Below are 27353 nucleotides of genomic sequence, written 5' to 3'. Positions count from 1 at the left end.
AGCACATATCCGCATCTATGGTTTCAGGTGCTTTGCCCTTATTCTCAAAGTTTGGGGCCTTGGGAGCGAGATTAAAGCACTTCTGGGCTTTGTTTCCTCCCTTTGATGGGCCTTGACTCTGTTGACCTTCGCGGGGTGTCTTATGGCCTCCCCTAGCAAGCCTCTTTTGGTGTTTTGGGCGTTCGTTTATGCTATAATGTGTTTCAGGCACAGTAGTATCCCCAGTAGGATGAGCTTGTTGATTCTTCATCAACAGCTGGTTCTGTTTTTTCAGCGAGAAGTAAAACAGAGATCAAATCTGATAACTTAGTGAACTTTTGAGCTCTATATTATTGTTGCAAAACAATATTAGAAGCAGAAAAGGTCGAATAGGTCTTCTCCATGAGATCCTCTTCAGTCAAAGTTTCGTTACAAAACTTGAGAAGCGATTGGATTTGACAAACTTCAGAATTATATTCATTCACAGACTTAAAGTCTTGGAAATGCAAATACTGCCAATCATGTCTTGCTTCAGGCAAGAATATGTCCTTTTGGTGATCAAAACAATCAGCCAAAGCGACCCATAGTGCATGTGGATCCTCCTCATCAAGGTATTCAGTTTGCAAGGTGTCATGGATATGTCTTCAGATGAAGATCATAGCAGTGGCTTTTTCAGCTTCGTCAACAGGGTTGTCCGTTTCTTTTTCAATGGCGGGATGCAAGTTCTTTGCAATGAGATGAAGCTTTACATCTTGGACCTGCTTGAGGTAGTTCTTTCTAGAGACCTCTAAAGCAGTGAAGTCGAGTTTGTTCAAATTTGACATGTTCCCATCACAAAATAGATGGACAAGATGTGGTGAGTGTAATGGAGAAAAATCAATCCATTCCCATAGAAGTAGAACATACAGGTTCTAATAGACATGTATTGGTTTAATTTTCCATGAAAAAACTTCGGGTTTTCATGGGTGATGTTTTTAAAGAAAACTTCAGGTTTTCAAACAAGGCATGTTTATAAGAAACTTTAGGTTTCAAAATAATTATGAACTTCAGATTCATATGTTCATGCAGGCAAACATAAATATGCAACAAAAATATGCAAATAGAACTTCAGTTCTACAATTATAATTGAATTAATTATTTGGACTTCGGGCCAAATTAAAAGTGTGGGTGAAAAAATATAAAACCCAAATTATTTTAAAACATTAAACAATCAAAGCTCGAGGCCCAAAAAGATAGGCCAAAGCCCACGCGTCGGCAGAGCAATTTTAGTCTGTGTGATCCAGGCCCAAAAATTAGGCTGGGGTGTCTCGGGGTGGGACTGCAGGCCCATGGGGAGAGGAAAAAAAAAACATCGGGCCGTTGAAAGCGAGCCCCTAAAAAAAGAATGCATACGGCCCGCTTTAGGCAAGCCTAAAAATTTTGTTTTTTTTCTTTCACATAGGCTGGAGGAAACGATTGGGCTTAAAAATGGTGGCCTAGACGGGAAGTCCAGATTTGAAGAAGGAGCCCATAAAAGGGTATGATTCGGTGTGGCACAGCTTATAGGACACTATAACCCTCGAGCTGGTGTCACATTTTGGGCCAGATTTCAGGTTATGGGCTGCAATCTGGGAGCCTAGATTGTTATATCACACTAATAGGTTTCAAAGAAAAAAAGGCCAAAGCCCAAGGGGCTGGTGTGCAGTTCGAATGCAGTTAAGCCCTAAGTGGACTCGGGTCAGAGCCATAACATCCCAGCGTTTGCTGGGTGAAGTCGCTGGAGCGCGGCCATTTTTGGTGGCCGTGTTCTGGGTGAATATTGGTCGAAGGAAGCATGGGGATTTCGAATCGAAATCCTTGAATACCTAATGAAATTCGATAGGAATTTCAATGAATATCATCAGGGACGATGAATTTGTCCCAAAAACCACAACTTCAGGTCATAGTTTTCAATGGAAGTCAACGGTGGTGCCGTGACTCATCTGCGAGCGAGTGGGGTTTTGGGGACGATGCCATCGACGACGTCGTTCTGGTTTTCATGAAGAGATAGCTACTGGCTCTTCTTAGCTGGTAGCTTGGCTCGGCTCAGCCACACAAGTTGCAGGCCTAAGCGAATTGAGGTCCTGGGTTCGAAAAACCCTAACGCTGCCTTTTCCGATTTTTTTTGTTTTTCAGTTCAATTTAATTCTATGCATATTCAATTCAAATATTTTTAATGCATGTACATATATTTGATGCAATTCAAGGAAAATATCAAATTCACATAATTCAACAATTATGAACATAATGCATACACAATTTATGTAGAATCTAAAATTCGAAAACATAAATTTGGATCATGCATTATGGTGAATGTTCATGCTATCAGGACTACAAAAATATCGAGATAAAAACCATTGTTTTGAAAGAACCTGATTGAGTGATGATATGGATGAACTGGTTTGATGTAGAAAAATTCTTCAACATTAGATTCCTAAGCGCAGTGGTAGAAACGTGCTGATAACGTGTTGTAGCCTATTTTATCTAACAAAGGTGAAAGGGCCGGCGGCAAGGAGAAGAGAGAGTGAGAGATGTGTTTGTAAAATTGTAGGGGAATGTGTGTGTTATCCCTCCCATATAGTGCCTTTATTTATAGCAGTAAAAGGAGAGAAGAAATTCCTTCATCCCAAAGGAATACAATCTATAATTGGAAAGGATAACTAGAATCCAATATATTCTAGGATGTACACAATCACACTTAAACTAGGAAAGTTAACAACAAAATATATATTATAACTAATGTAAACTTTAAGCCTTCCATGCATGTAACAGAAATTTTTAAATAAACTCCAACATAACGTTGAAATAAATTTTATTTCATAAAAAATAAAAAATAAATTCAAATTAGGTCACTCTTCCTCTACGTCATCAGCAAGTGCATCGATAGTGGCATTATTAACTTGTGCACAATCTGCAGTCCACTGTACATCGAACTTCCACTTCCGAAACTTCTTCTTGAAAAGGTCGTCCACATACATCCGCTGCTTCTGATCAGTTTCATCAACATCCCAAACAACCTATAATGGCAACAAAATTAAATTAAATATCACAAACAAATTTTATTTAAACAAAAACAATTACACATTCTATAATATAAACTTACCGATAACTGCTGCACCATCGAGTTCTTCACGTCCACAAACACCATTTTCTAAGAGTTAAACTCAATAGAACATTTCTCTCGCACCAATCCCCCTATATCGTAAATAAGTTCGGCGTATGCTTCAGCCGAACTTTTGTCAGCAAATGAGGGCAAACGCTTACGCCGGTATGTCTCTAATGTCACCACAGCTTTCTTCATTTTTTTTCCTACCACAAAAATTTTAAATGTAATATAGCCTATTAAAACAATAATTTCAACCATATCAAATGTAAAACAATTAAGTCAACAATAATTTATTTTTACCTTTTCCATCACTAGAGCCTTCTCCATCCCAACCTTTCGTTGACTCTAAAACTGAATCAGCCATCGTTTGATATAAAACCTTTGCAAAATAGGGTTCTGAAATCGTGTTTATATATAACTCCACACACTTTGCTCGACAAACTCTTGGTCGCGCAAGGTCCTCATAACTGCCAGCTATAAATGTTAGCGTTTAATGATTGGCTGACTAGTTAGACTGCGTTCAAAACCATTTGCGCAACGAATGGCTCTTAGTCGCGCAAAGTGATCTTGCACGACGAATGGCTCTTAGTCGCGCAAAGATTATGCGACACGTACTACTGTTCATCGCGCAAACATCGAACGACAAAAAAAAAAAAAAAAAAAAACCTTTCCTCATAATAATTAAAACCTTAAATCATTACAAACAAATATTCAGTTATAATATTTATTCTACAAATAATTAAAACCTTAAATAAATTGATTTAATCCATTCAATTATTTAAAAACCCAAACAAGAATTAAAGCCTAATTAAGTCCAAATACATAACTTATAAAAAATAAAAAATAAAAAACCTTAAATTTAAATATTGTCATATTAAACATAAAAATTAAAACTGCTACTTCGATGGTCCTCCATTCCGCTGGACTTCATAACGCCACCTATTGTAACCTCCCTCCAACGCATCCTCCATCAACTTCATCAACTGTTCGTTCATATCATCATTAATAGTATACTTACACTGTTACACATATATGCGAATAATTAATTCCAATATATAATAAAAAATTTCACAAAATTACTTATTGATCCATCAACAACATACTTACTAATAATTCTTCCATCACCGCCTTCTTCGCATTCTCGGGTACATCTTTCCAAGAACGCCACTCAGCAGTAGAACAATTGTTCCCCATGGCTACAGCAATCGCATGCGCAAACTGAAAATGCTGCCTCAAATCATTCGGGTTGACGTCGGTCACACTCTGATCCTTGTTTTTATCCTCCATCTCACCACGAACAGAATTGTGGTGAATAAGGAGAATAGAATTGTGAAGAATAAGGACAATAGAAGCGCTTATTTATAGGAAAGTTAGGGCCTTTGCGCGATGAATTCTTCGTCGCTCAAACATCTGTACTAAATGCGGTATTGATTCCTCTAATTCACTTGCAGTTAATTCAGGACCTTGCATGATGAATCATTTGTCGCGCAAAGTCCATATTCGTCGTACAAGGTCCATTTTTTGTCGCACAAGATTCTCACGCCAAAATAATCACTCGTGCGTTTTTCTTCTAGACTTTGCGCAACGACAAGGCTTGTTCGTCGCGTTAAGTGTTCTTGCGCGATGAATACTTTTGTCGAGCAAATTTTTTTTTTTTTCTTTCCTATCTCTTTTGCACGACGACACTTTGTTTTTGTTGCACAAGCTATTTTTTCTACTAGTGATGTCATTTACGTGTCATGTTAACGTGTTGTGTAAGAAATTGCCAAGTCTACTTCCGTCACCCTTCTAATCACCCTTTTGTTCTCATATAGAGCCTCGATAGGCAGCAGCGTGCTTGCTCTTTCCAGATCATCTCCAAACTCTGCCGGAATAAATCTCTGATTTCACATTCCCAACATGTTTATATTGAACGTAGTTAGACATGAACATATATGTAAATGAACTTGACTGAGTAATGTAGCAAAGAATATTCACATAATCAGTGATTCAAATTTACAGTCACCGCTAAAGAACATTTCTCAAATATATTTTCCCCTTTATATTACCAACATCTTTGATGGCGTTGATAATTTTTAACTGTTGAAGATGATGAGGTACAAGCAGCGTAGATACTACAACGTCAACTTGTCGAAGCACTGCGACTAGCTTTTCGTTCTCATTGAGTTCACCCTGTTCAGTTCACACCATATCAAATTGGTTCTAACAGGTAATGCACCTCCTAAGTATTGAATTGAGTAACTGAGAAATGAGAGGTTAATTAGCATTAGTGTCTATATAATTAATTACTTGGAAGATGGTGAGTCCCATGGCTTCATATTCTTTGTGCAGCTCAAGCTTGGAAGGGTCAGTGTTGGGTTTGATTGGTCGGGCGTAGCCATAAGTTGGATGGCCCAAAGAAACACTTGCTTTCACCATGTACTTGCCTAGATAAACTGTGGCTCCAAATATCAGTATCTTGCTCTTCTCACAAGCCATGGCTTTCTTCAATAATATTGTTCTTCTAAGCAAGGGCTATTGTGTTTAATATAGGGAAAAGGAGTGCATGATGAAGATGGGACAAAAATTATGCAATGCTCTAGAGTATAGGATATTTGAGCGTTTAAACCGTTGCATCTTGGTTTTTGTGTTTTTATCAAAGATCTTACAACAAAAAGATTTAGAGTATCCGATACTGTTGAAATATCCCACATCAACTATATCTGTGAGAAAAAAAGTATTTAAATATTATAACTTCACTCCAAAAACCCAAGCCTTGTAAGATCCTGTATTTTTTAGAATTTATTATGGATATTATTTTTCTAACTAGGAAGAACCACCAAAGTGGACGTATTATGCAAGTAATTATGCACATTGACATTATTTATCTTTACGATTAAGCTTTGAGTTGAGAGGATTAAAGGTGGGAGGTGGCAGTTTGTGGTGGAAGATATTGTTGAATATGATGGACTTAGCCATGTCAGCATTGAGTGCCATGTCAGCAAAGGCTGTTAAGAAGTTTTTAGCAGTTTGTTAGAAGTCTGTTTTGTTAGTTAGAACTATTGGCGTGGCTGCTAAGTCTCCACAGCTCTATATAACAAACTCAGCCCTGTAAATATAACTCAATCAAGATTTATCAATACAAAAGATCACATTTTGTTCATCTGTTTTCTCTCATCTGTTCTTAAGATTTCCTCTGAATTTCTTTCATTTCTGCATAATGGTAGAATGGTTATCAGATATTGCATTAATTAATTAGGGAGATAAGTTGAGTTGGAATACTCTAGAATAAGAATACGTGGGCTGTAGAGACATGACTAGGAAAACAAATAGTGGGAGGTGGCTTAAATGTTTCATGCAGACTAGTATGTTTGTAATTCCAGCAAACTTGGAGATCCACCTAAGGTTTGACATGTCATGACTTGGTTCTTAGCTATCTAAATTAAGGTGCAGCGCTTGTAAGCACTTTTGCATTTGAGGTGGCAAGTGCAGGTTAAATCTTTTGAGTTGGTATTGACACATCTTGCATCAACTAGGTGACTAAGCCAATAGGTGTTGCATGCATAGTATTAGTTCTCCTCATCTTTACATGCCTGAGCTTATAGAAGAACTAGATAGGTCCACGGTTTCATCCTTGCCGTCACACCATCCAATCAAAATAGGTTGGTAGCCGCCTCTGTTTGGTATAAATAGGAGCTTTACTTCGTTGTTTGTGGAGTTTGAAAAATAAGGCAGCATGCAATAAGAGTTCACCTAGATTATATATGTACATATGTATGCGCGCGCGCTTAGGTGCGTTTTCCCAAATAGGAGCTTTACTTCATTGTTTACTTAGCCGTCCGTTTTCCTAAATTCCATTGTTTTAGTAGCTTTTTACTGATTGGTCTTTTTATGTGTTTAAGTGTGTTTGTTAGTGGCAATTCCATCCTCCTTAACTTGAACGGTTCTTCAATGATGAAGTATATGTGAGCGGATCTCTTCCTAAATGCATGATTTTAATACTAGAAATGCATACATGAAAAGCATGATTTCATGATTTACGTTTTGTGAAACGTTTATGAATTATTGAATTTACGTTCATTGAAATATTTACAAATATGGTTTATGAAGATCTTTTGAGTTAGAACGCTCCTATGGATTTAAGATATGATGCTTTGAGCTTTTAAGCTCCAATGATATGATATGAAAGTTTTGATTTATGTTTTTTGTGCTTACTTAGTGGGTAATTATACAACACATACACCCAACACGAGTGCGTACCTATCTATGGCCATATGACCAAGTTTACGCATATTGAGGTACCTTATGATTATACTCCCAGCTTCAGTAGTCCAGGCTAGTGTCGGTGTGATATGTTTTATTTCTTCTCAGGCACAACCTAGAGTCGTACAGCTTCACCTTCAAGCAATGGACAATATTTCTTCACTGGCGTAACCCAGTGTTATACAGCTTTCATTTCTTCTCTGGCAAAATCCAGAGTCGTACAACTTCACCTTCCGGTAGTGGACCATATTTTTTCATTGACGTAACCTAGTGTTGTATAGCTTCACCTTAGGGTGATGGATTCGTCTTTGGGCGGCTACGATACCACTAATAAGTACACTATGATATATGTTTTACAAAGGTTTTATGGCATGCTAGAGTTTTCTGAAAAACCTACTATGGAGTATTATATTGTGTTCTCAAAACTGGGGGTTAGTATGTTCAAAGAAAAGCGGTTTACTTATTGTTATTATAAACTTTAGTCCACTCACTCTTTGTTTCGCGCCCCCTTTAGGACTTCGAAATAAGGTGTACAATCCCGGCATTAAGGCATCCTGTATTGGTAGCTTCAAATCCTCCTCTCTATGTAGGACCTCTTTCTTTGTAATCATACCTTTTTATAATATCCCTTCCATTGTATTCTTGATTAGTGGTATGCTCTGAACATGTTCATGCATTCCCATATTTTTAATATTTAACGTTACGTATTTCTATTTTTGTTTGTTCTTTTCAGCATAAATTGCATGCTTGTTTTACATGTTCATAGCATAAGCATGTTAGGATGGCTTTCGTCACCCTTAAATGTTAACCAGCACGTGTCCATCTTGGTGTCTTGATGACACCGGAATACGCATGTCACTAACTGGTAAGCTAGAGTCTTAAAAAATTAGGCACATTATGTCCCATCAATTTTATGTAAAAACTAAAAACTAGTTATTTGATGTTTGTTATCCTCGTATTGTCTTTCTCGTGTTCAATCATACTACGTCGAAAACAGACGCTTTCATACCACAACACCACAAAATATGCATGGAGACTAATGATCACTAGTTGCCAAACTGAGGAAAAAAATAGGGTAAATATAGATTTACTACCTTCATGTTTCGTGGTTTTTAACATTTAGTACATTAAGTTTTTTTTGTCTCAGAGTCATACCTATCCGTTAGTCAAATTGTTAAGTCTCCCGTTAAGTGATGACATGGCGCCCATGTGGACAATGACTAGCCTCCATGTGTCATTAAGGGGTCCACGTGGATTTATTTTTCTTTCTTTCTTTCTTCTCTTCAGAGGTGACGTGGATTTTTTTTTTTTCTCTCTCTTCTTCTTCTTCTTCCTTTCTTCTCTTCCTTTCTCCCCAGAATCCCCACCTCCCACCAGCCGATTTGCCTTTCTAGACCAACCCATTTTCGTCCTCGACCCTAAAAACGGGCAAGTCAACGTCCTCCAGAAGCTTGAAAGGCAGGACCTTGTTGTCCACCTCCACGTCGAACTCGTACGCCACCGAATGCCCCACCTACGTGTCCCTCAAATCGAACCCCGACACCTTCATATCCTCCACTTGAATTGATTTATGCGCAGTCTTTTTCTTTATGTTTACACCTTTGTTTATTTCCGGTTGTTGAATTGAATAAAATCAACGAGAATTAACGCATAAAAATAAACATGATGAAATCAAACAACTAGCTAGTTTGTGACATGCATTAATTTTTTTATGACTATAAAAATGATTTGATTATCAAGTTAAATTAGATTGTTGGAATCAAATTTACGCACATTCACGGACGGAAGCGAAATCCGGTCAGATTTGGCCATGATCTCTAGCGAGGGGAGAATGGAGTTGATTGGGATGTGTGGTTGAATTCGAATAGGATTGCCTACATAACTTTAGGGAAGAGAATCCACGGGTGTAGTTCTAAAAAAGAATGGTGTAAACCATCCTTGACAAATATTCTATGGTGGGCCGTTAAGAAGATGAGTTCTCCATGGATGTGTCTATTAGGCTAGACAGAATACGTGGAATACAGCTTCGACTATCTTCGTACGTAAAACTGAAAAGTTGGCTTTGTAGAAATTTTTGAAACTTTGATACAGCAATCTTGGGCACTTACCAAACATCAAATAACTAATAACTAATTTATAGTTTGTGCATAAAATTGATGGGACACAATGTTTGTCCAAATACATATGAGTAAAGGCTAATTTTTCAAAAGAGTCTAGGTTACCGGTTAGGCAGTTGCACCACAAACCTAATGTACCAAGGAAGACAAGAAAGATGCCAAAACTAGCTAAATGAACACTTCAAATTTGACAATATCTAGAAATTATAAGTAATTGACAATTAATGAGAAATCTCCATTCATTAATTCGTCATCACCGTGGATTAGCGCAAGAGAACTTTTATTTGAACTCATTTAACTTCTTTCTACATCCAACTTAAATTTTAAATATGACATGTCTTTATCATCCTATTGCATAATTATCATCATCTACATGATAAAATTAATTTTAAAAGTAAAATTTATCAACATACCCCCTCCCACCCTCAAAATAATCAAACACTAACCATCACTAATCTTTCTTCGACATTCTATTGTGACAAAAATCCTAAGACGCATTCATAGAAATAAAAACCAATTTGTTTTTTTACGTATGAATTGTGATTTTGAGGTTTTGGATCCTCCAACTTTTTATCGTCATCATGACTACCACCACCACCATATCTCCAACACTACTCATCACCTATAGGAAACCTACTTGTACTTGTACTACTACTACTGCCAAAACAACAAGCAACAGTTTATCAAGGTCAACGACAAGAAAAGGTGGAGGAGGATAAGAGAGTTGGCATATGCTTTCACTAGTACTGCTACCTTTTATATATGAGATCAAAACCCTACTTATTGTAAGAGTAGGGTTTCTCTGACAAAAGGGTGGCTCAAGGGGAATCAAGCGTGTCAGTCCGATAATTCGGTATTATTCCCAGTACTACAATCTGGCCTACAAAATATGCATGCATTTGTTAAACTAGTTAGGGCTTAGTTAATTTAGTTTGACTCTCATAGGCTCATGGCACTGTGTTTAATTAGATTAATAGATTTAATTAACATGGATCTTCATGAGACTAATCCGGGTAGCTTCTAATGTAAAAATAATGAGTGTAAAGATAAATTTGCATATTGAATTGAATTTGCAATGGTAGTTTAGGTAATAAATTTGAATTTAAAGAGATATTGATAGTTTAATTAAAAATGATATAAATGTAGAGAGTAAGTTAGGTGTAGAGATAGGCGGTAGGGGTTCAAATAAAATTCCCCTTAGCACAGTATGAGCTAAACCACGTTAAATGAGTTCAACACAACCTTTCGAGGCGGAAGATCCAAAAGGACGAGTAGCAACCCAATTTAAAAACAGGTGTCAGGTTTTTTTTATTTTTTATATTTTTTGTCAAACGATAGATTTTGTTAGATTAACCATCGACGGAATTTGAACCCATACCGTCATGCGAAAGCTCAACTCCTTTCCACCAATAAAGAATCACTTGCCCAAAATAAAAGAGAAGGGAGGGTGGATATGTGGTCTTAGGTTGCTGAAATGAAACCAAACTAGTGGGATACGGATCCAGTCATAAGCATTGACCACATGTTTGACATGTGGCTATGTTACTATAACTTGTATCGAATTTGTTTCTCCGTCTCGACTTTTAAAGATAACATAAACCAACCATACTAACTTGGTATCGAAATTGTTACCCCCAAGTCAAACCTAAGATTTTCTAATCCCAAGTGAAGAGGAATGCCGCTAGGTCAAATCCTTAACACCTATTTGTTTATATTGGAAGAAATATTGAGTACCTAAAGAGGACGATCCACCCAGAAGACTCATCCCTACTGGAATAAACAGATGTAACTATGGCCTGAAATTTCAAATCAGCAATAACTTCATTTCACGCAATCAGCACATAAAAACTGCCCCAAAGAGCAAGATCTCGCAATCGGTAAAATATATATTTCATTTCGAATAAGTGCGCAATTCTTATTTCAAATGCAAAAGACCAGTAACTGAAAGGAATTCTGTGAATAAAAACGCCTGCGGAAGTTTAATTCATCTTCCACCAAACCAGAAACAATAACAGCTCAAGTTATGAGTCCAGGACAAAACATTTCACTACCCTGAGGTTGATTTGACAATGAAATTCTGGCGACTAATGGGGTTCATCACAACCGGAGGTCCTGCAGTGCGTGGCCAAGCCTGGAACTTATTGTCAGTTTCTTCCCACCATTTTTTGTTTGAAACAGTACCAGGAGTACTACCTGGTTATAACTTAATTGTTAAATTGCACCGAAGTTTATTACAGTAAATGATTTCATCAAGCAGTTTTATATCAGAAGTACCTCCAAATATCTTTTTGTCAGATATAGTAGTGTCAAAAACATAAGCAAGCCCAAAGGTTCCCACAATAGATCCTACGATGTACTTTGCTGCCATTTTTCAACTGCAATAATAAAGAACATAACAATAAGGAAAATGGAGAAATGCCGAACGAGAAGTGCCAGTTATCTGATTATGAACAGTTTCGGAATGAGTAAACTCAATAAAACAGAAGTGTACAAGAAAAAAGGAAGTGATTAGAGGTTCTACACTAGTCGCCTATAGCCTTTAACATACACAAGCACAACATTAGAAGGAGTAGCATCACTTACAATTTTACAATTTTTAATAAGTTATGAATCTGCGATGATCGTTCAAACCAAGCTTCTGAGAATATTACCATAAATAAGAAAAATACTGATGACTAAAAGATTACAAATTTGAGTTAAGATAACAGTTTTGACAAGTCCTAATTTGAAATTATGCACGCGAACTTCAATGGGTTCAAATCAGCTAAAGCACTCTTCATAAATAAACCTATAGTTCAAATTTTCAAGAGACAAAGAAATGTGTGAATCTCATTCAAGACACCCTAGAACCTGGTTTGAACTTGTTTGCATAAGATAAGGGTGATTTACAAGAAAATAATCCAAGAGATCTTTAGTCCTACAAACATGCCTTCTGCTTGGGGGAGAGGGAGAGAGAGGTGGTGGCTAGGGTGGGTGTGGTTATGGCAGCGCAGGGCAGGGAGGAAACCACAAATTCACAGCCAAGAGATTCACACATTCATGGCCAAGACCCATGCAGATCCAAGTTGTTCAACCCCAAATTCGAAACTGACCCCAAAAGTAATCCAAATACAAGACCTGTTTTTTCGAAAAGATATTTACATTTAATCATTGAATTTATTGTTTTATTGCACACATGGCACCCACATGGCATATATTTCAGAAAAACAGTGGTTCGTTCATGCCGCATCACCAGCTTTGACAGACTAGTTGACATGAAAGTAGAGGGAAATACGGGTCAATGTGACTTCCGTGGGGGAGGGAGTGGGACTTGACCCTAGTTTCAGAGGGGCACTAGAGTAATTAATCCTAAAACCAATAAGTTATAACTCTAGAGTCCCCATCATCCTCACCACAACAAGCAGATCGACACGGAACAGAGCAAATTGACAACCAAATAGAAATTACAGTTGGAAAATATTGATACGGAAAAACAGGGGCATGTTTGCACAGCGCATATAGACCAGCTAAATAAAAGATCATTCAAAAATTTTGAACCAAATATATAGCAACTCAGTGTTTTGTGATTAGTATCGATCAACATAAACATGAGAGCATTGTTCAAAGTCAAACCTAATGCGCTAACTCGGCAAGGCTACAAAGAACCTAGACCAAGTCACGATGACACGAAATATAGCAAGTGATTGAACATAAGCGCGACCATATGAAGGAGCGAAAAAAGTGGCGGATACTCACATAACCAATTCTTTAAACAGTTAGACAGGGCTGTTTGTAATCATCCTATGCAAAACCTAACATCTTTCAATGTATAAAGTTTCTAATTTACTCAATCAATATATGAAAATCTGCTAAAACTAAATACAGCAACGTCAAACTAGCGTCCAATATTTCAGTCTATGATCCCATGTTTTTCTCAAAATTCGAACATAATGGAAACATAAAATAATTAAAATTTATTCATCTGGGAAACTATAAATTTACGAATCTGAGAAAATCCAAAGGAAAATAAAGGAAACCCTAGATCTATCGGCAGATATATAATTAAGAGCCAGACGTTGTTCTATTCGGAATCGAAAGTGATGAAACGGACAACTCACGGATGAACTGGAACGGGAGCGAGGTTAGACGAGGAGGAGCTTCAGCGTGATCGGTAATCGAGGCACAAATTCTGCGCACAGTTAATGGTGTCTGCTCATATTACGAAATGGACTACACGGGTCGTGCTCTGGACTGACCCATGGCTAACGGGCTGGCCTGATGTAAACCCATAACTCTTCTCACCCATTTTATATGGTAAGTATTTTTATACCTTTATCAAATGTTTTATATTACACGATTTAGTTGTATTTCTCTTCATGTTAGACCCGGCAATTTCTGACATGACACAAAAATAACGGGTTTCGAATCAATACGATAACTAATCAGATCATTATCGGATAACTCGTTAAGAATCCGTTAATAACGGGATCTTAACGGATATACACGCGAGTAACACGTGAGTAACCCGTTTCGACCCGTTAAGAAAAAAATTATTTTGATAATTTTAAAGTTTAATTACTAAAAGATTTATTATAAAATACAATAGCCATATTAATATATACAATATATTCTATATTAAATATATAGTTTTGTATTATTATTCTATATAAGTTTAAAAAATAAAAATAAAAGTTTTTGTCATTATTTATTTTTATTATGAGAGTTCCTTGTTATCATTACTAGGATAAATTTTACTTAACATGTTGTTGTCCAAAATTAAAATAAACTAGTATAGTATTTGTATAGTCAAGAATTAAGAAGACATACATATAACTATGAAAAATGTGAAAGAATAAGTAAACACTCGTGATTCATCATTATTCCTCCATGAGTAGATAATGGTTACACTTACATTATCGTTTAAATTTTTAAAATCCTCCAAACCCTCATGAATAATGATTTTTATTTGAGGGAAAAATTAATAAAATTAATAATAATTATTGTAGAAGTGTAAAAAATGTAAAAAAAAAATATACAATCACTAATAGTAATAAGCTTTACAACTTTCACGAAGGGGTCAGCTTCGAAATCCAACACTATAATCCATAAACCTTAAATTTATATTTAACCGTTGATTGTCATTTACGCTTTATTGTTCTTACTGAATTTCATTTTTTAAATTTACTTTTTTGAAAACATGATCATCTGGCGGATGTAAGAAGATGAACGGCTTAGATCTTTGATATCACGTTTCGATATTTACTGTTAACTGAAATATGAGTCGATGTCATATAGTTTGTAGAAACTTTATAAACATCAAGCAATATTTTCACTAACCGTAAAACTCTGAATATAATATCAACGATTCAAACCGTTCATCTTCCTATATCCTCTAATAGATCATGTTTTCAAAAAAACAAAATCTGAAAAAACAAAATTTGATAAGAACAATGAAGCGTAAATGTAAACAAAAATCAACGGTTAAATTTTGATCTATTATTTATATGATTAATGACACACCCCGACCAAAATCAGGGCATGTTGGCCGTCACGTGAGGGTGACGTAACCATGTGCACAGTGCGGAAACTAAGAATAATAATAAAGTATGAACAAATAAAAACCAAGCTATACACTGAGTGGATAACATACATGTGCAAGCGTAAGTGTGAAAAATAATATTTAGAGCATAGAAGACCTAGTGCAGTCCAGGGGAACAAACACTAACTAAACACATCCAGGGGTGGTCCTACACTGGTGATAATCTGTCAAATATGTCGTGAATCTCTCGTGAGCCACCAAAAGAGCAATCCAAACTAGAACCTGGAAGGGCGCAAAACAGAAAGTGTGAGTAGGCAAAAACAAAGCTTTTCAAAATCATTTCATTATCAAAAGTTCTAACCCCTCGCCGTAAAACCTAGTATAGTTTCCCAGAAAATAGAATATACACATATATAGAAAACATGCTCAGAAATATGCCATGTTGAATGTCTCTACATAAAATGTAAGTACTCAGGTAACGTCATTCAATGTCATGTAATATGTCAGCCGGAGTCACCTAATGTGACCTGTACGGCTGAATCTAGAGCTCAAATCTCCAACTCACTAACTATACCTGCACAGAGTTGGAACCACCTAAAGTGGTCTGTACAACAGGATTGGGTGTAAATAAATACGCTCAAGTGCTACGATCACGTGAAGACTGGGCGAATAATCACGGGTCACCTACGAGTCGAAACCACCTATAGTGGTTGATGTGATAAATAATAGCACTCAAATTAAACCCTCTTTTTGACAATTGTAGTATAAATATAAGTAGGGATCGTTCTAGGCCAGGGATTAGGAGGGATTGCTAATCTAATGAAAACTGATTCAAAGACACAAAAATATGCTTAAAAACACTTGAACAAACTCAAAGACTCTTAACTAAACTTATATGACTCAAAACAAACTTGAAAGACTCAAAACAATAAAAAAACTCAATTTAAACTCTAGGACTCAATTTGGACAAAAATAGAATTGGTTTTGACTCAAAATACTCAAAAACACACTTTAGGACAGATTTGAAACAAGTAAGTAAAGGGGATTGGGTTTTGGACAAATTTAGAATGAAAACAAGTAACTTAAAAGACTTGAGTAAACTTTGGACGAATTTGGGAAAAACAAAGGATAGGTAGATAGCTAGAGGATACTTTTCCACACATGATACATTCAAACACAAATTGATTTCCAGTTGTTTTTCCGATAAACCATAAACCTCAACACCCCAGATTAACCGTGACATCACTAATTAACCCTCAGATTTTCCTTTAGTTATTGGATTGGATGACATCATACGACAACCCAAAGCATTCTTCAAAAGTTCCCTACATGACATCATAATGGAGATACAATCAAAGATCATTACGTTCAATGAAAATCATAAGTATTGACAAAGCACTTGTAACTATGACATCATGATACTCATGCTAGGAGTTTACTTAACATGATTGTGAAAACAACCTTAACTACTTGTGAATATAAGTTTGTGACGATTATGTGAAACTCCCTTATATTCTAGCACCAAATTCAAGCATGCAAATCAAGTAGGCCTCCCTAATCAACATACAAGAATAAGTTATCCATCAAACAGTTAAGTAAATTGCATTCACAATTTATGAAATCACAACTGGACTTAATCAATTCATATTATAAATATAATCATGGTTTCAAAGCCTCCCTTAGCTAAAACGAGTGTAGCCTCTCATGTTCACAACAAAACAAAGAAATCTTGAATTAAACATTAAAAACAAAAGATAGATTACACCTAAAAACGTTCCAACACTCCAACTTAAATGCACAAACGTCCAAGGCTTCTTCTTATCTTCTTCTTCCTTGCAAAGTTGTGGCACAAGAGTCTAGGGGTGATTTTGGATGGATTTCTGGGTTGTGAATGGATTTAGGTTGGTAGGGTGGTGGGCAAAGGTTGGAAATGGTGTATGGGTGGTTGGGTGAAGGTATGGAAGTGTATGAATGGTGGAAGCAAGGTTGAAGGCTGCGGCAAAGGCTTAAGTGTTTGTGAAAGATGGCAGATTGTATGGATGAATGATTAGGGAAGAATAAGGGTGCGGCTTTGGTATTTATTTGAGAGCAAGAATCCTAAGGTTTATTACATAGTTTAGGAAAGGATTGGACCCCCAAATCCCTAAGGAAAAGGAAATATAAAATCAGAAATCAAAGGGAAAGGGGAAAGAAACTTGCGGCATTCAATTGTATGAAAGGGAATGTGATTTAATGCTGAAATTAGGCAAGGATTTGGGATAAAAAAGGTATGTAAGGTGCGGCTGAGAATGGGGTAAAAAGGAATGTGATTTTATGACATAGAATAGGAAATAAGGACTTCCCTTGCACGACAAGGAAGGGAAACTCTATGGAATGCACGGCAAGGGCAATTAGGTTGCAAGGAAGGCTTGGTTTGTGTCCTAAAATGCATAGGAGTCTTCAATGTTGCTGAAACATAAGTTCTTTTAGGATTAGGAAAGGTTAAACCAAAATAGGAAACCTTGGCTTAACTTTCCTACTTCAAATAGGAAACTTTCTTTAACTAGGATTCCTCTTTTGATTAGGAATCCTCTTGTGATTAGGAATCCTAACACCTTTAGGTCTTCAATTTCGTTCATTCCTTTTGCTCCAAATATATGATATCCATTCCAAGTCCAATTTTGCTCCAAAATGCACCTTTTTGCTTCCTTAGCCATATGAACCTAAAAACACACGAAAATAGCTTAAACTACTAAAATAACTATGAACTAACAACATAAATGTACGAAAACAAGCTAACTAAGTCGCATAAATATGCTCCTATCAGTGGTTTGTACGACAGGACTGTGCACCTAACTTGGATCCAAGATGAGCGTGTGGTGCGGGAGGTGAACATCACATGAAGGACTGTGCCCTACTCTGGGCAGGAGCACTAACATCGGGGGTGTAGGTTATGAGCTCTCTATGCATCTCACATAACCACTAAACATCATCATAAACCATAACTTACCTGGCACTTACCTGTGCGTCCGCAGCATAAAACATACATATATGCAACTACTAATGCATAATTAAATAGGCAAACGCAATGCATGGCATTTAAAACATATAAATATTTCCATTTCATTTTCTAGGAAAAACCACAAGTATATAGGTATATACGGAAAACCAAAAGCCCACTCACTGGTATATACAAGGGTCGTAACCCCCTTGCCTCGAGTGATTGCGCTCGTCCTCGAGGTAGGTCTCACCTATATACGAAACAACTATAAAAACGTTAATTTAAAGCACATAACCAAAACTAGGTAATAACTTCTCATACAATGCTCAAATAGGGTCTATGAATACACCAACGTGATCTACTCAACCTCACGAACATCCCCATATTTTTAAAATAATTTTTCGACATCTCACGCAGCCCCATGCATCGGCCAAGGCACGACCACACGCACTGCCCACGCACAGGCACGTGCCTGGCACACTGACGGCGTCAGTTAACGCCATCAGGAATATTCCGTTAAAACTAACAGATTCCGTTAAAATTAACCTAATGCCGTTAGGAATATTTCGTCCAAACTAACGAAATATTCCGTCGTCTTTTCCGGCCAACCTCCGGCGCCGTCGCCGGAAAATTGGAAAATTTTCTAATATTTGTTTCTCACTCGTTTTTCAACCAAATTCCATGAAATTGGTACCAAAATGAAGCTTACAACAAATGGAACAAAACCTTACCACTTTGGAGCCTTAAAACCAACGGAAACTCGCCGGAAAAACCCACGATACTCTGGCCAAACCTGCAACTCATGATCCTGACGTCCAAAACCTTTAAACGAACCACCCCGAGCTTCTTAAGGACCTCACCAAGCTTCCTACAAGCTTCAAATTCCCTGAAACGCAACAATTCACATGTGCATGAACAGTGACCAAATCGGGGATCTCAAGTTCGATGTGAAATCATAGGATTCCTTACCTGAAATGGGTATGGTTGAACTCGTATGGTCCTCACGAACACAAACATATAGTTTTCAACTTCGATCCATAACGTTTTCGAGTGCTTTGGTTATTGTCCGTACAAAAAACGTCGAAGGGAGAGAAAGAGACACGGGACAGGGAAGGTGATGAGGATGAAAGTATGGGTGTGTGTGTGTGGTCCAAATGCAGCCAACCAAAACCCCAAAACAACCACACAACGAAACATAACCACTAGGGGCAAAATCGTCATTTCACCCCTACGGTACGAATAATCCGGAACGGGCTATCACAATTAAGTGGCGAATTTCGAAGTTAAGCTCTTCATGAAAGTTGTAAAGTTTGGCATTACGAGCGTTTATATATATTTTTTCCTATATTTTTTACACTTCTACATTAATTAAAAAAACTATTAAAGACTTTACTTAAATAACAGCTGTAAGATAAATGAGAGTAAATCTGTATAGTTGGATTCTATTTCACTTATATTATTAGAACTTTGTTGGAGGAAAAAACCCCTTCTCTATTCCAATATTTTTCAATTTTACCATTTGATCAATTTAGGTAAGTGAAAATATACTTAAAAGACAAATGCGTTTTTTATGTTTTGGATGTAACAATATGGTATGTATATACTTATTTATTATTATGTTTTTCATTTGATTATTTATTGGTTTAAAATATATTTTCCTTAACAGGTAACGGGTCGGGTCATATTACCTGTTAATATTATCGGGTCATTTTATCCGTTTATTTTAACGGGTGTTACACGACACGACCCGTTAAGATATCGGGTATGACATGAAAATAACACGAACATGGAAAACATGACACGAATGCCAGATCTACTTCACGTGAAAAATTTTATTTTCAAAATTCTAAAATGACCTTCTATATTGGTTTATTGGTTTAGTGGTGTTTTTCTGATCCCTCGATTAATTGTTTGTGAGTTTTTATGTCTCAAATGATGTTTATTTATTTATTTATTATTTTTTTTTTCAAATATAAAAGACGTCAATTAATATTCTTCCTTTAATTGTAATCTTACGCCCTTTTTATAGATGAAACTAGCCACGTTCTTACGCTTGTGTAAAAGGCATTTTTTTTTTTAATCACGGCGTGTTATGCACAATTTACACATTTTAAATGTATTTATATGCATAAATTGACAAAAGGAAAGTCAAATATTTAAAGTTAAAGTAGTTGAATTCACATAATAAAATCGGTCTCTATAGAATTTACATTAAGAATAGAGAAAATAATATATAATAAACAACTGATTGAATCACATTATTGCTAGCTCATTGTGAGGCTAAGCCCATCCCCTCCTCGTTAGTATAGATAATATCGTTTGTTAAAAAAATAATCATTTGAGAACTAATTTAATCATCTTATTATCCGCTTGTGAAAACTTTTTTTATAACAGGCATTACGTGCCTCTGAAGATGTTTTGAAATAGAGAAAATATTGTATAATGAACAGCTTATTGAATTACATCATTGCTAACATATTGTAAGGTACTAATTGTAAATAAAATAAAATAAAAACGGTACAAAAACCTAATTATTAAAAAACACTATTAAAATGATGAAGATACCCCTGCATTATTTGATGTATTATATTAGGCTGCTTTTGAAGTTTTTTTGTTGAAGGGCATTTTGGTCCAAATATTTTTGTTGAAGCTTATGACACCAAAAACACTATTCACGTTAGTGTTGTCTTTATATATAGATACGTTCCTTTATCGTTATAGAGAGGCATTTGGGAACATATGTTTTTTACGTACTTTTTTGTGATGCACACTTTATAAAGTATTTCAAAGATCCAACCGTCTATTTTTTATATCTTACCTCAATGATATGCCTACCAAAGATCACCAAAATCAGAAAATTATATGACCGCTTGATTAAATTTATTGTTTCTTTGTAGAACCATATTCATCCACTTGACTACAAACAAATGCTTTAATGGTTTTTGATTTTTCTAATTTTTTGCGAGAATGATCCATAAATGATGTACAAAAATATAAACAATTGGATCGTTGAAATGCAGAGTGGATCCCACAAAAATGTGTGTCAAATTGTGTGTCAAAATCATGAGTCACTGGATCCTAACGATCTTCATTCTTTTGGAATTTCATTTTCTTCTCATTTTGGTAATTTTTCATAGTACTTAGCTTTGCGACTACCACAACACTTAACTACGGCTTGTTTGGAAGCGCTTTTAAAATGACTGAGAGGGCTTTTAAAGAAAATATTTTGGGTTCTAGAAGCACTCCAAGTGCTTTTTCAGGATTCACTTGCATTTTTACTTAAGAATGTGTTCCAAAAACAGTTTCATTGGAAAGTACTTTCAACAATTTTAAAAACACTTCCAAACAAACCATTATTTTTCATGAAAATGAGTTTCCTATAAAAGGAATCTGGATTCTCTCTGGATCCTCTTTGTTAGGATCTCGAGGATTTGTGAATTGTGTCCGTTCATTGTACATCATGTAGTCATAAATTATTTTAAATTTTTTTATTTAAAATTAAACATAAACAGTACCTAACGAAAACTAATTGCACGATATACGATAAATGGACAAAATTTACAAATCCTCATAATCGTCACAAAGAGGATCCGAAGAGGATCTTGTTGGGTACAAAAGCACCTACCAAGGGACAATGTTACTTGAAATTTGTTTGGGGGAGCATTTTCTAGAGGCTTTTGCCCCCGTTTCTCAAAGCTCATAAATTTTGACCCTTTTAAAATGTGAAAATACTTAAATAATCTTATTTTTTATTTATTTATTTATTTAACAAGCGGTACTATCTACACTAAGATAGAAAATCTGCCTTTGTTCCGTACTTTTTTTTAATTCTAATCAATTGAATATGTTGAATTGTTGTTTAGTTCATATTATAATGAATCGAAATTGATAAGGAGTTGGTCAATGATGCTTGATAGGGATTTTACCACCTGCAAAAGTAGGAATAAAAATACTTAAAAATACTTGCAAGAGTACAAGGTTATCGTAGTATAGCAGTTCAAGTAAGGTCATTCTCCACAAGGATTGAATAAATAATTGATGTAAATACCAAATCTTAATTAATTATTTGAAAACAAAGTTTGGAAAAAGTTGATTTTATGACCTAGAATATTAAAAATGAATTTTAAATTAAAACAATTAAAGAAATCAATTTGAAAGGAAACAATCTTAGAAAATAATGGAAACAATCTTAGAAAATAATGATAAATGGACACTAGGGTTCCGCCGTTCCCTTAACAATCCTACGTAGTTCTTCCAATCACTTATGAATTACCCATGCATATTTTGAAGGTTAGGTTTTTCTAAAGTATGCCCTACTTGGAACCTCCAACATAGAATGTACCAGATTGAATGTGAACATGCAAGACTCATTAAGTTTTGTGAAAACCTTTTGAAAAACCATATAACCCTTAAGATGTGTCGTCCATTCTAAGATGTTACACATATTAACCACAAGAAGCCAGCACCAAATTCAGAGACAGCCCTCGACCAAAATTGCATCAAACTACTTTTCTAAATATCTTAATGGTGGCCAATCATCAAGACAATTAAATAGTTTAAACTGGTGATTAATAATTCAAAAGACGCATGCGTAAAATCATAATCAAATTAAAAAGAAACTACATATTCTTGCTAAGGCTTGTGGCCTCATCCTAGCAAACGAAACTAGTTACGAACAATCATAAAACAAAATATCATTAAAATCACTGATAGACAACACCTTGAAAATAAAATTAAATCCAAAAGCTGTGCGTTCTTCTCTTTTCTCTCCTCCTATCCTAATGGCTAAATATCTTTATTTATACTACTACAAAATAAACCCCTAAAAGGTCTTAGAATAAAACTAGGAAACATAATAAAATAACTAAACATAAAATAAAAGGTTTCCTATTTAAACTGAAATTCGGACCTATCAGAAAATAAGACTTTTGACCGACTAAATCAACTCTGATTTGGTCCCAAAAGGTATCTTTTAAAGCTTGAGACGTCCTTAACAAATCTGTAGAGGGAATCTTCCTCAAAATATGTCATCTTGACCTTTAAAATACCCAAAACGTCCAGAAACGTTAATTTGGGAAAGTTGCACGCTGGGTCTTTATTTCATTGCCACGGTCAAACAGCTTGGTAGAAAAATGTGGACCTTTAATACAATCATCTTGAAAGACTCACGAACATCCTCCAATTGGAATCACTCCAAAATTCATCCATTTGATCACTTTTTGCAACAGATGAAGTCGCATGTCCTACATTGAAAATATATAACAAAATATCAACATTCTACCAAAATAACAAATAGATTAATACTAAGAATAGGGTAAAATATATAGTAAAATATCGCCTCATCAATGCTTGAACATGTACTTATTTTCCATTGGTATCCAATGGATTGATCACGAGCCGGAATATGGTTAGAGCCCTTATGTGTCTTGAACTTATTATACCAAATGCGGTTTTGGGGGCAGGGGGGTGTGGGTGGGCAACTAAGCCTTACAATGGGCTAACAAAAATATGGTTCAAACTCTTCTTTGGCGAGAATTGAACCTAATAACCTTATTTTTTTAATTTCATTAAAACTCTTTGTTTGTCTAGTCTCATTGCCCGAGACTCTCGAGAAAACAACTCGAGCCCATCTCGACACCCATCAAGCAATTTGAGAGCAAGTACCATAAGTGACCATATTTGTTGGCAAGTAATTGATTCAGTAAGTCGAAATCCACGACAAATATTGGAAACTCAGGATTTCAACCCACCAACCCTCTTGAATTGGTAATGCTCGATCTCCTATTGAAATTAGAACAAAGACCTTCCAATGTGCCGTACAGTTAACATGGTCAGAAAAGAGGAAGATTTTCCTACAGAAGATGAAGATTCCCAAGATTATCCACGTACTGAATCTCAAAACTTTTCTATGTTTTGGAAGGTGGATGACAAGGCAGATGGAAGATTGCTTTGGGGTTCTGCCTGGCAGCAAATGAGGTGTTTCCCATGTCTCGAAATGGTGATCTCTTCGGCACAATAGTTGTTCTGTTAGTGCATGTGTCTGGTTTATTTCTTCCATCTGTTAAACCCACCCTTTGCTTGCGGCTGTCTTCTTTGGTAAGCTGATTTTCCTTCAAATGACAAATCAGTACCCGCTTTTCCATTTCATTCTGTGGATTTCGGGGAATAAATGGCGAGCTGTTGGCCCTCATTACTCTTGTGCTTTCTTCATTCCTCAACCTGTCAAGCTCTCCGTGGAGCATTGACACTTGTGCTTGTAACTCCTTTGTTTTGCTCACAGCTGAAACAGCTTTATGTCTCCATTCATGCACCTGCAGAAGAAATGACTTTTTTAGAGTGCATTCAAGAAGATATTCAAAAGGAATTGTTTAAACCAAGTTCCAGGCCTTCTAACTTCTAAGCATCATAAGAATCCTGTCAATCCTTTTTCAAAATCATGCAGAAATGAAGGCTATTCCAAATATATTGCTTTTCGATCGATAACAGATTCTACCAAAACATTGAAGAGAGCAATGTGGCTATTCATATAGCGCCAGCCAAAAAGAGCCAAAAGGAATGCTTCGTTCTTCCGGTGGCAGCTTGATCTAGATACATGTACAGTTGCGAACTATAACTAAAAATATAACAATCTAGTATGGAATATCTTACAGCGGAGCGTAAGGATTGGATCTGATAATCAGAATCTAGAGCCCGATCTTCCCAAAAGTCCCGAGAAGTCTGCAATTCAACCATCTCCTCCCTCACCTGCCCCAGTATCTCCTGCATCTGAGACCATTGCTCTGTCTCTACTCGTACTTGCTCTACAATTCTTCGAACTATTGCCTTGCAACGTCCTGAGCACACGTTCTCTTCACGAGACTCTTTCTCCTGCAGAGCAAATTGTCAACCTTTAAATTCTGTCTACTAACAATGTTTTCTTTATTCAATAAATTAGTCAATCTCTTGCAAGGATTTACCCAATGAAATTGTTGTACCAAGGAAGAGGACAAATTTGCGGCTTCAATTCTCTGGGAAGAAGAGGCAGAACTGGCAACTGAACTATTGGCCGTAGACAGCATTGAACCATACTCTTCCTTCATCTTCTCTAATAACATCCCTTTCGACAATCCCTCCATTTTCCTTCTCAGAATCTCCACCTGCGTAGTATTTTTTATGGAATCGATTAGGCACATAAAACTATGCAAATCATGGAGCAAAACAATGCATGCCTGGCTATCGAGAATCTCCTCGCTTTATCAATTTTAAAGTAAAAACTAACTTGATCCAGTTGAGAATTGACACACACATTATAACAATGTAAATCATAAGATTCAAGGTCATGCCGTGTCCTTAATTCTCTCGTACAAAATATGGAGCTAAGAAATTGAAGTATCAAAGCAAGATCAACGAAAGACAGATAATGTTCACATTGCATTTGCCACTTGAAACCGAGTTCTCATTTACTCGAGAGCTTGTTTTGATCGACAGGCTTGCTTCTGCCATCTCTTGGATCTCCTTCACACATATCTCATCTGATGTCCTCTTAAACTTCTGAAGCTGTCTTTGGAGAAGATAGGCTTGTTTATCAAAATTACCAGAGTTCTTCCGAACCTCCAAATCCTTAACTCCTAAATTTCTTTGCAACTTCTCTAGTTTCTCTGCCAAGTGTTGAATCTCTTCCTCCAATACGATACTAATATTCTTTCCGTCACAAATCTTCTTTCGCCCCTGAAAACCGGTCTCAACATCAAAATTTGTCGCACACAATGCCATTGTCACTCATTCTTGAAGAAAAAACTTGCAGGAATATAATAAGAATACAACTATGAATGCAGAAGAAGCACGGCTTAAGATTTGAATTTTTTCCTTGCTTTTAATTCCGTATAATTTCTGAGCAACCAAACAGAAAAACCCTGTTGGGTTTTCCTTCTCTTTCTAGCATTTTCTCATCAGCCAAACAGACAATTCAAAACCAACGTAAATAAAAACGAAACAAAACAAAACGAGAGAGAGAGAGAGAGGGGACTTACGGAAACAAGAGTGTGCACAGCAGATTTAAGAGTCCTCTCCATCTTAACCTTGGTCCTCTCCATTTTCTTAACAGCAATCTCCTTCTCCATCCTCAACAAATTACACTCCGCCCTCAACATCTCAGCCTGAAACCTCCACCTCTCCTCCTCCACCACTCCACCACCACCATCATCATCCTCCCCCTCTCTAACCCTCTCTCTCCTCCTCTCTCTCTCCTCCCCATCCCCACACTCAAGAAGCACAACCGGCAAATGGGTTCTCGAAAACGCTCTCTCTTGATCGAACAGAGCCTCCAGCTTTCCCATGTGGTCCTTCTTGGCCTCCCCTGAATTGGGTTTTCCACCATGGACGCTCTTGGGAGCTCTCCGGCGTGGCCTCCGCGGGAGGTGGAGGATTCTTGGGGTTGGTTGGGGTGGTGGATACTGCCATTTTAGCCTTCTTGTTGCTGTTAATGCAGTTGCAGAGGAGGATGACATTGCAGTCGATTAGAAAAGACACAAACTTTGTGTTCCTTATGGGTTTGGAAATGAAAGGAATGAAGAAAACTAGACGTTAGGCTTCATTTTGTTTGTTGGTATACTGTAGGCTGTAGCTTAACATCTGGGGGTTAGAGAGAGAGAGAGAGAGAGAAGAGAGAGAGAGAGGAGAGGTGTGAGAGAAAGCGTGCAACCTCGTTCAGTGCAAGAAACAGGGATTTCAAATGAAAGCTGCTGTTGATTTTGTTTGGGCAAATTTATTGGCATCGTCCATGGTCCCTTTGTCTTTTATTTTATGGTTTTATTGGAATTTGAATACGGTTTCATGGTCTTTATTTTAATGATATTTTTTTGTGTTAGATCATATATTAACGTTTGCTCCTTATATTTTGACCATTTTAGTCTTCTAGTATCTGTCTAGAATTTACAGAAATGATCAAAAGAAAATCACTTTTGACACAAAAAACTTACAATTCTTTCATTTTTTTTTTTTTTTTGTACAAACGATATTATCTATACTAAGAGGGTGGGAGATGGCTAAGCCTCACAATGGACTAACAATAACATGGTTTAAATTCACCTTTGACGAGAATTAAACATAAGATATCTCACTTACAAATGAAGAGGAATATTAAGTGGCAATACTTCATTTTTTTAGCTTAGTTTTTTTTTTTTCAAACAATAATAATTGAACTTCATAAATCTTCCACTTTATATCCTACCCTTGCCCATTTGAGCATTGAGTTTAGTTGGAAAGAAGAAAGGATAATTTTATTAGTAAATTTGAAAGAAAAAAAGTACCCTTATAACAATACACCTGGGCCCCTTGTGGTGTAGAAAATGGAAATTAGATTGAATTTGATAATACACTATTTTTTAACTATGTTGAAGGAATGAATGAAAAAAT

General features: G+C 36.3%; 2 protein-coding genes across 4 annotated transcripts; both read right to left on the bottom strand.

Annotated features, from left to right (window-relative positions):
* Window positions 1-11328: 11328 nt before the first annotated feature.
* On the bottom strand, window positions 11329-13607 carry LOC103955903. Of its 2 annotated transcripts, none has more exons than XM_018649590.2 (3): window positions 13560-13607; window positions 11737-11837; window positions 11329-11655 (listed from the first exon to the last, which is right to left on the bottom strand). In XM_018649590.2, exons 2-3 carry the CDS (start codon window positions 11828-11830, stop codon window positions 11510-11512), a joined length of 240 nt encoding a protein of 79 aa, XP_018505106.1. In that variant the 5' UTR covers window positions 11831-11837; window positions 13560-13607; the 3' UTR covers window positions 11329-11509. The 2 variants fall into 2 exon arrangements, with proteins under 2 accessions (XP_018505106.1, XP_048430758.1); XM_048574801.1 differs by lacking the exon at window positions 13560-13607 and adding an exon at window positions 12046-12167.
* Window positions 13608-23625: 10018 nt separating this feature from the next.
* On the bottom strand, window positions 23626-26670 carry LOC103955904. 2 transcript variants are annotated; one of them, XM_048574803.1, is made up of 5 exons: window positions 25970-26668; window positions 25368-25667; window positions 24917-25096; window positions 24609-24827; window positions 23626-24271 (listed from the first exon to the last, which is right to left on the bottom strand). In XM_048574803.1, the coding sequence occupies exons 1-5, from the start codon at window positions 26444-26446 to the stop codon at window positions 23867-23869; spliced, it is 1581 nt and encodes a 526-aa protein (XP_048430760.1). In that variant the 5' UTR covers window positions 26447-26668; the 3' UTR covers window positions 23626-23866. The 2 variants fall into 2 exon arrangements, with proteins under 2 accessions (XP_048430760.1, XP_048430761.1); XM_048574804.1 differs by lacking the exon at window positions 25368-25667 and having other exon boundaries at window positions 25970-26670.
* Between the last annotated feature and the right edge of the window lie 683 nt (window positions 26671-27353).

The sequence above is a fragment of a genome, unplaced genomic scaffold (assembly GCF_019419815.1).
Source record: "Pyrus x bretschneideri cultivar Hongxiangsu unplaced genomic scaffold, Pyrus_bretschneideri_v1 Contig75, whole genome shotgun sequence".
Lineage (NCBI taxonomy): Eukaryota > Viridiplantae > Streptophyta > Magnoliopsida > Rosales > Rosaceae > Pyrus > Pyrus x bretschneideri.
The sequence above is the reverse complement of the archived record's forward strand: the minus strand, read 5'-3'. Positions and strand labels throughout refer to the sequence as shown.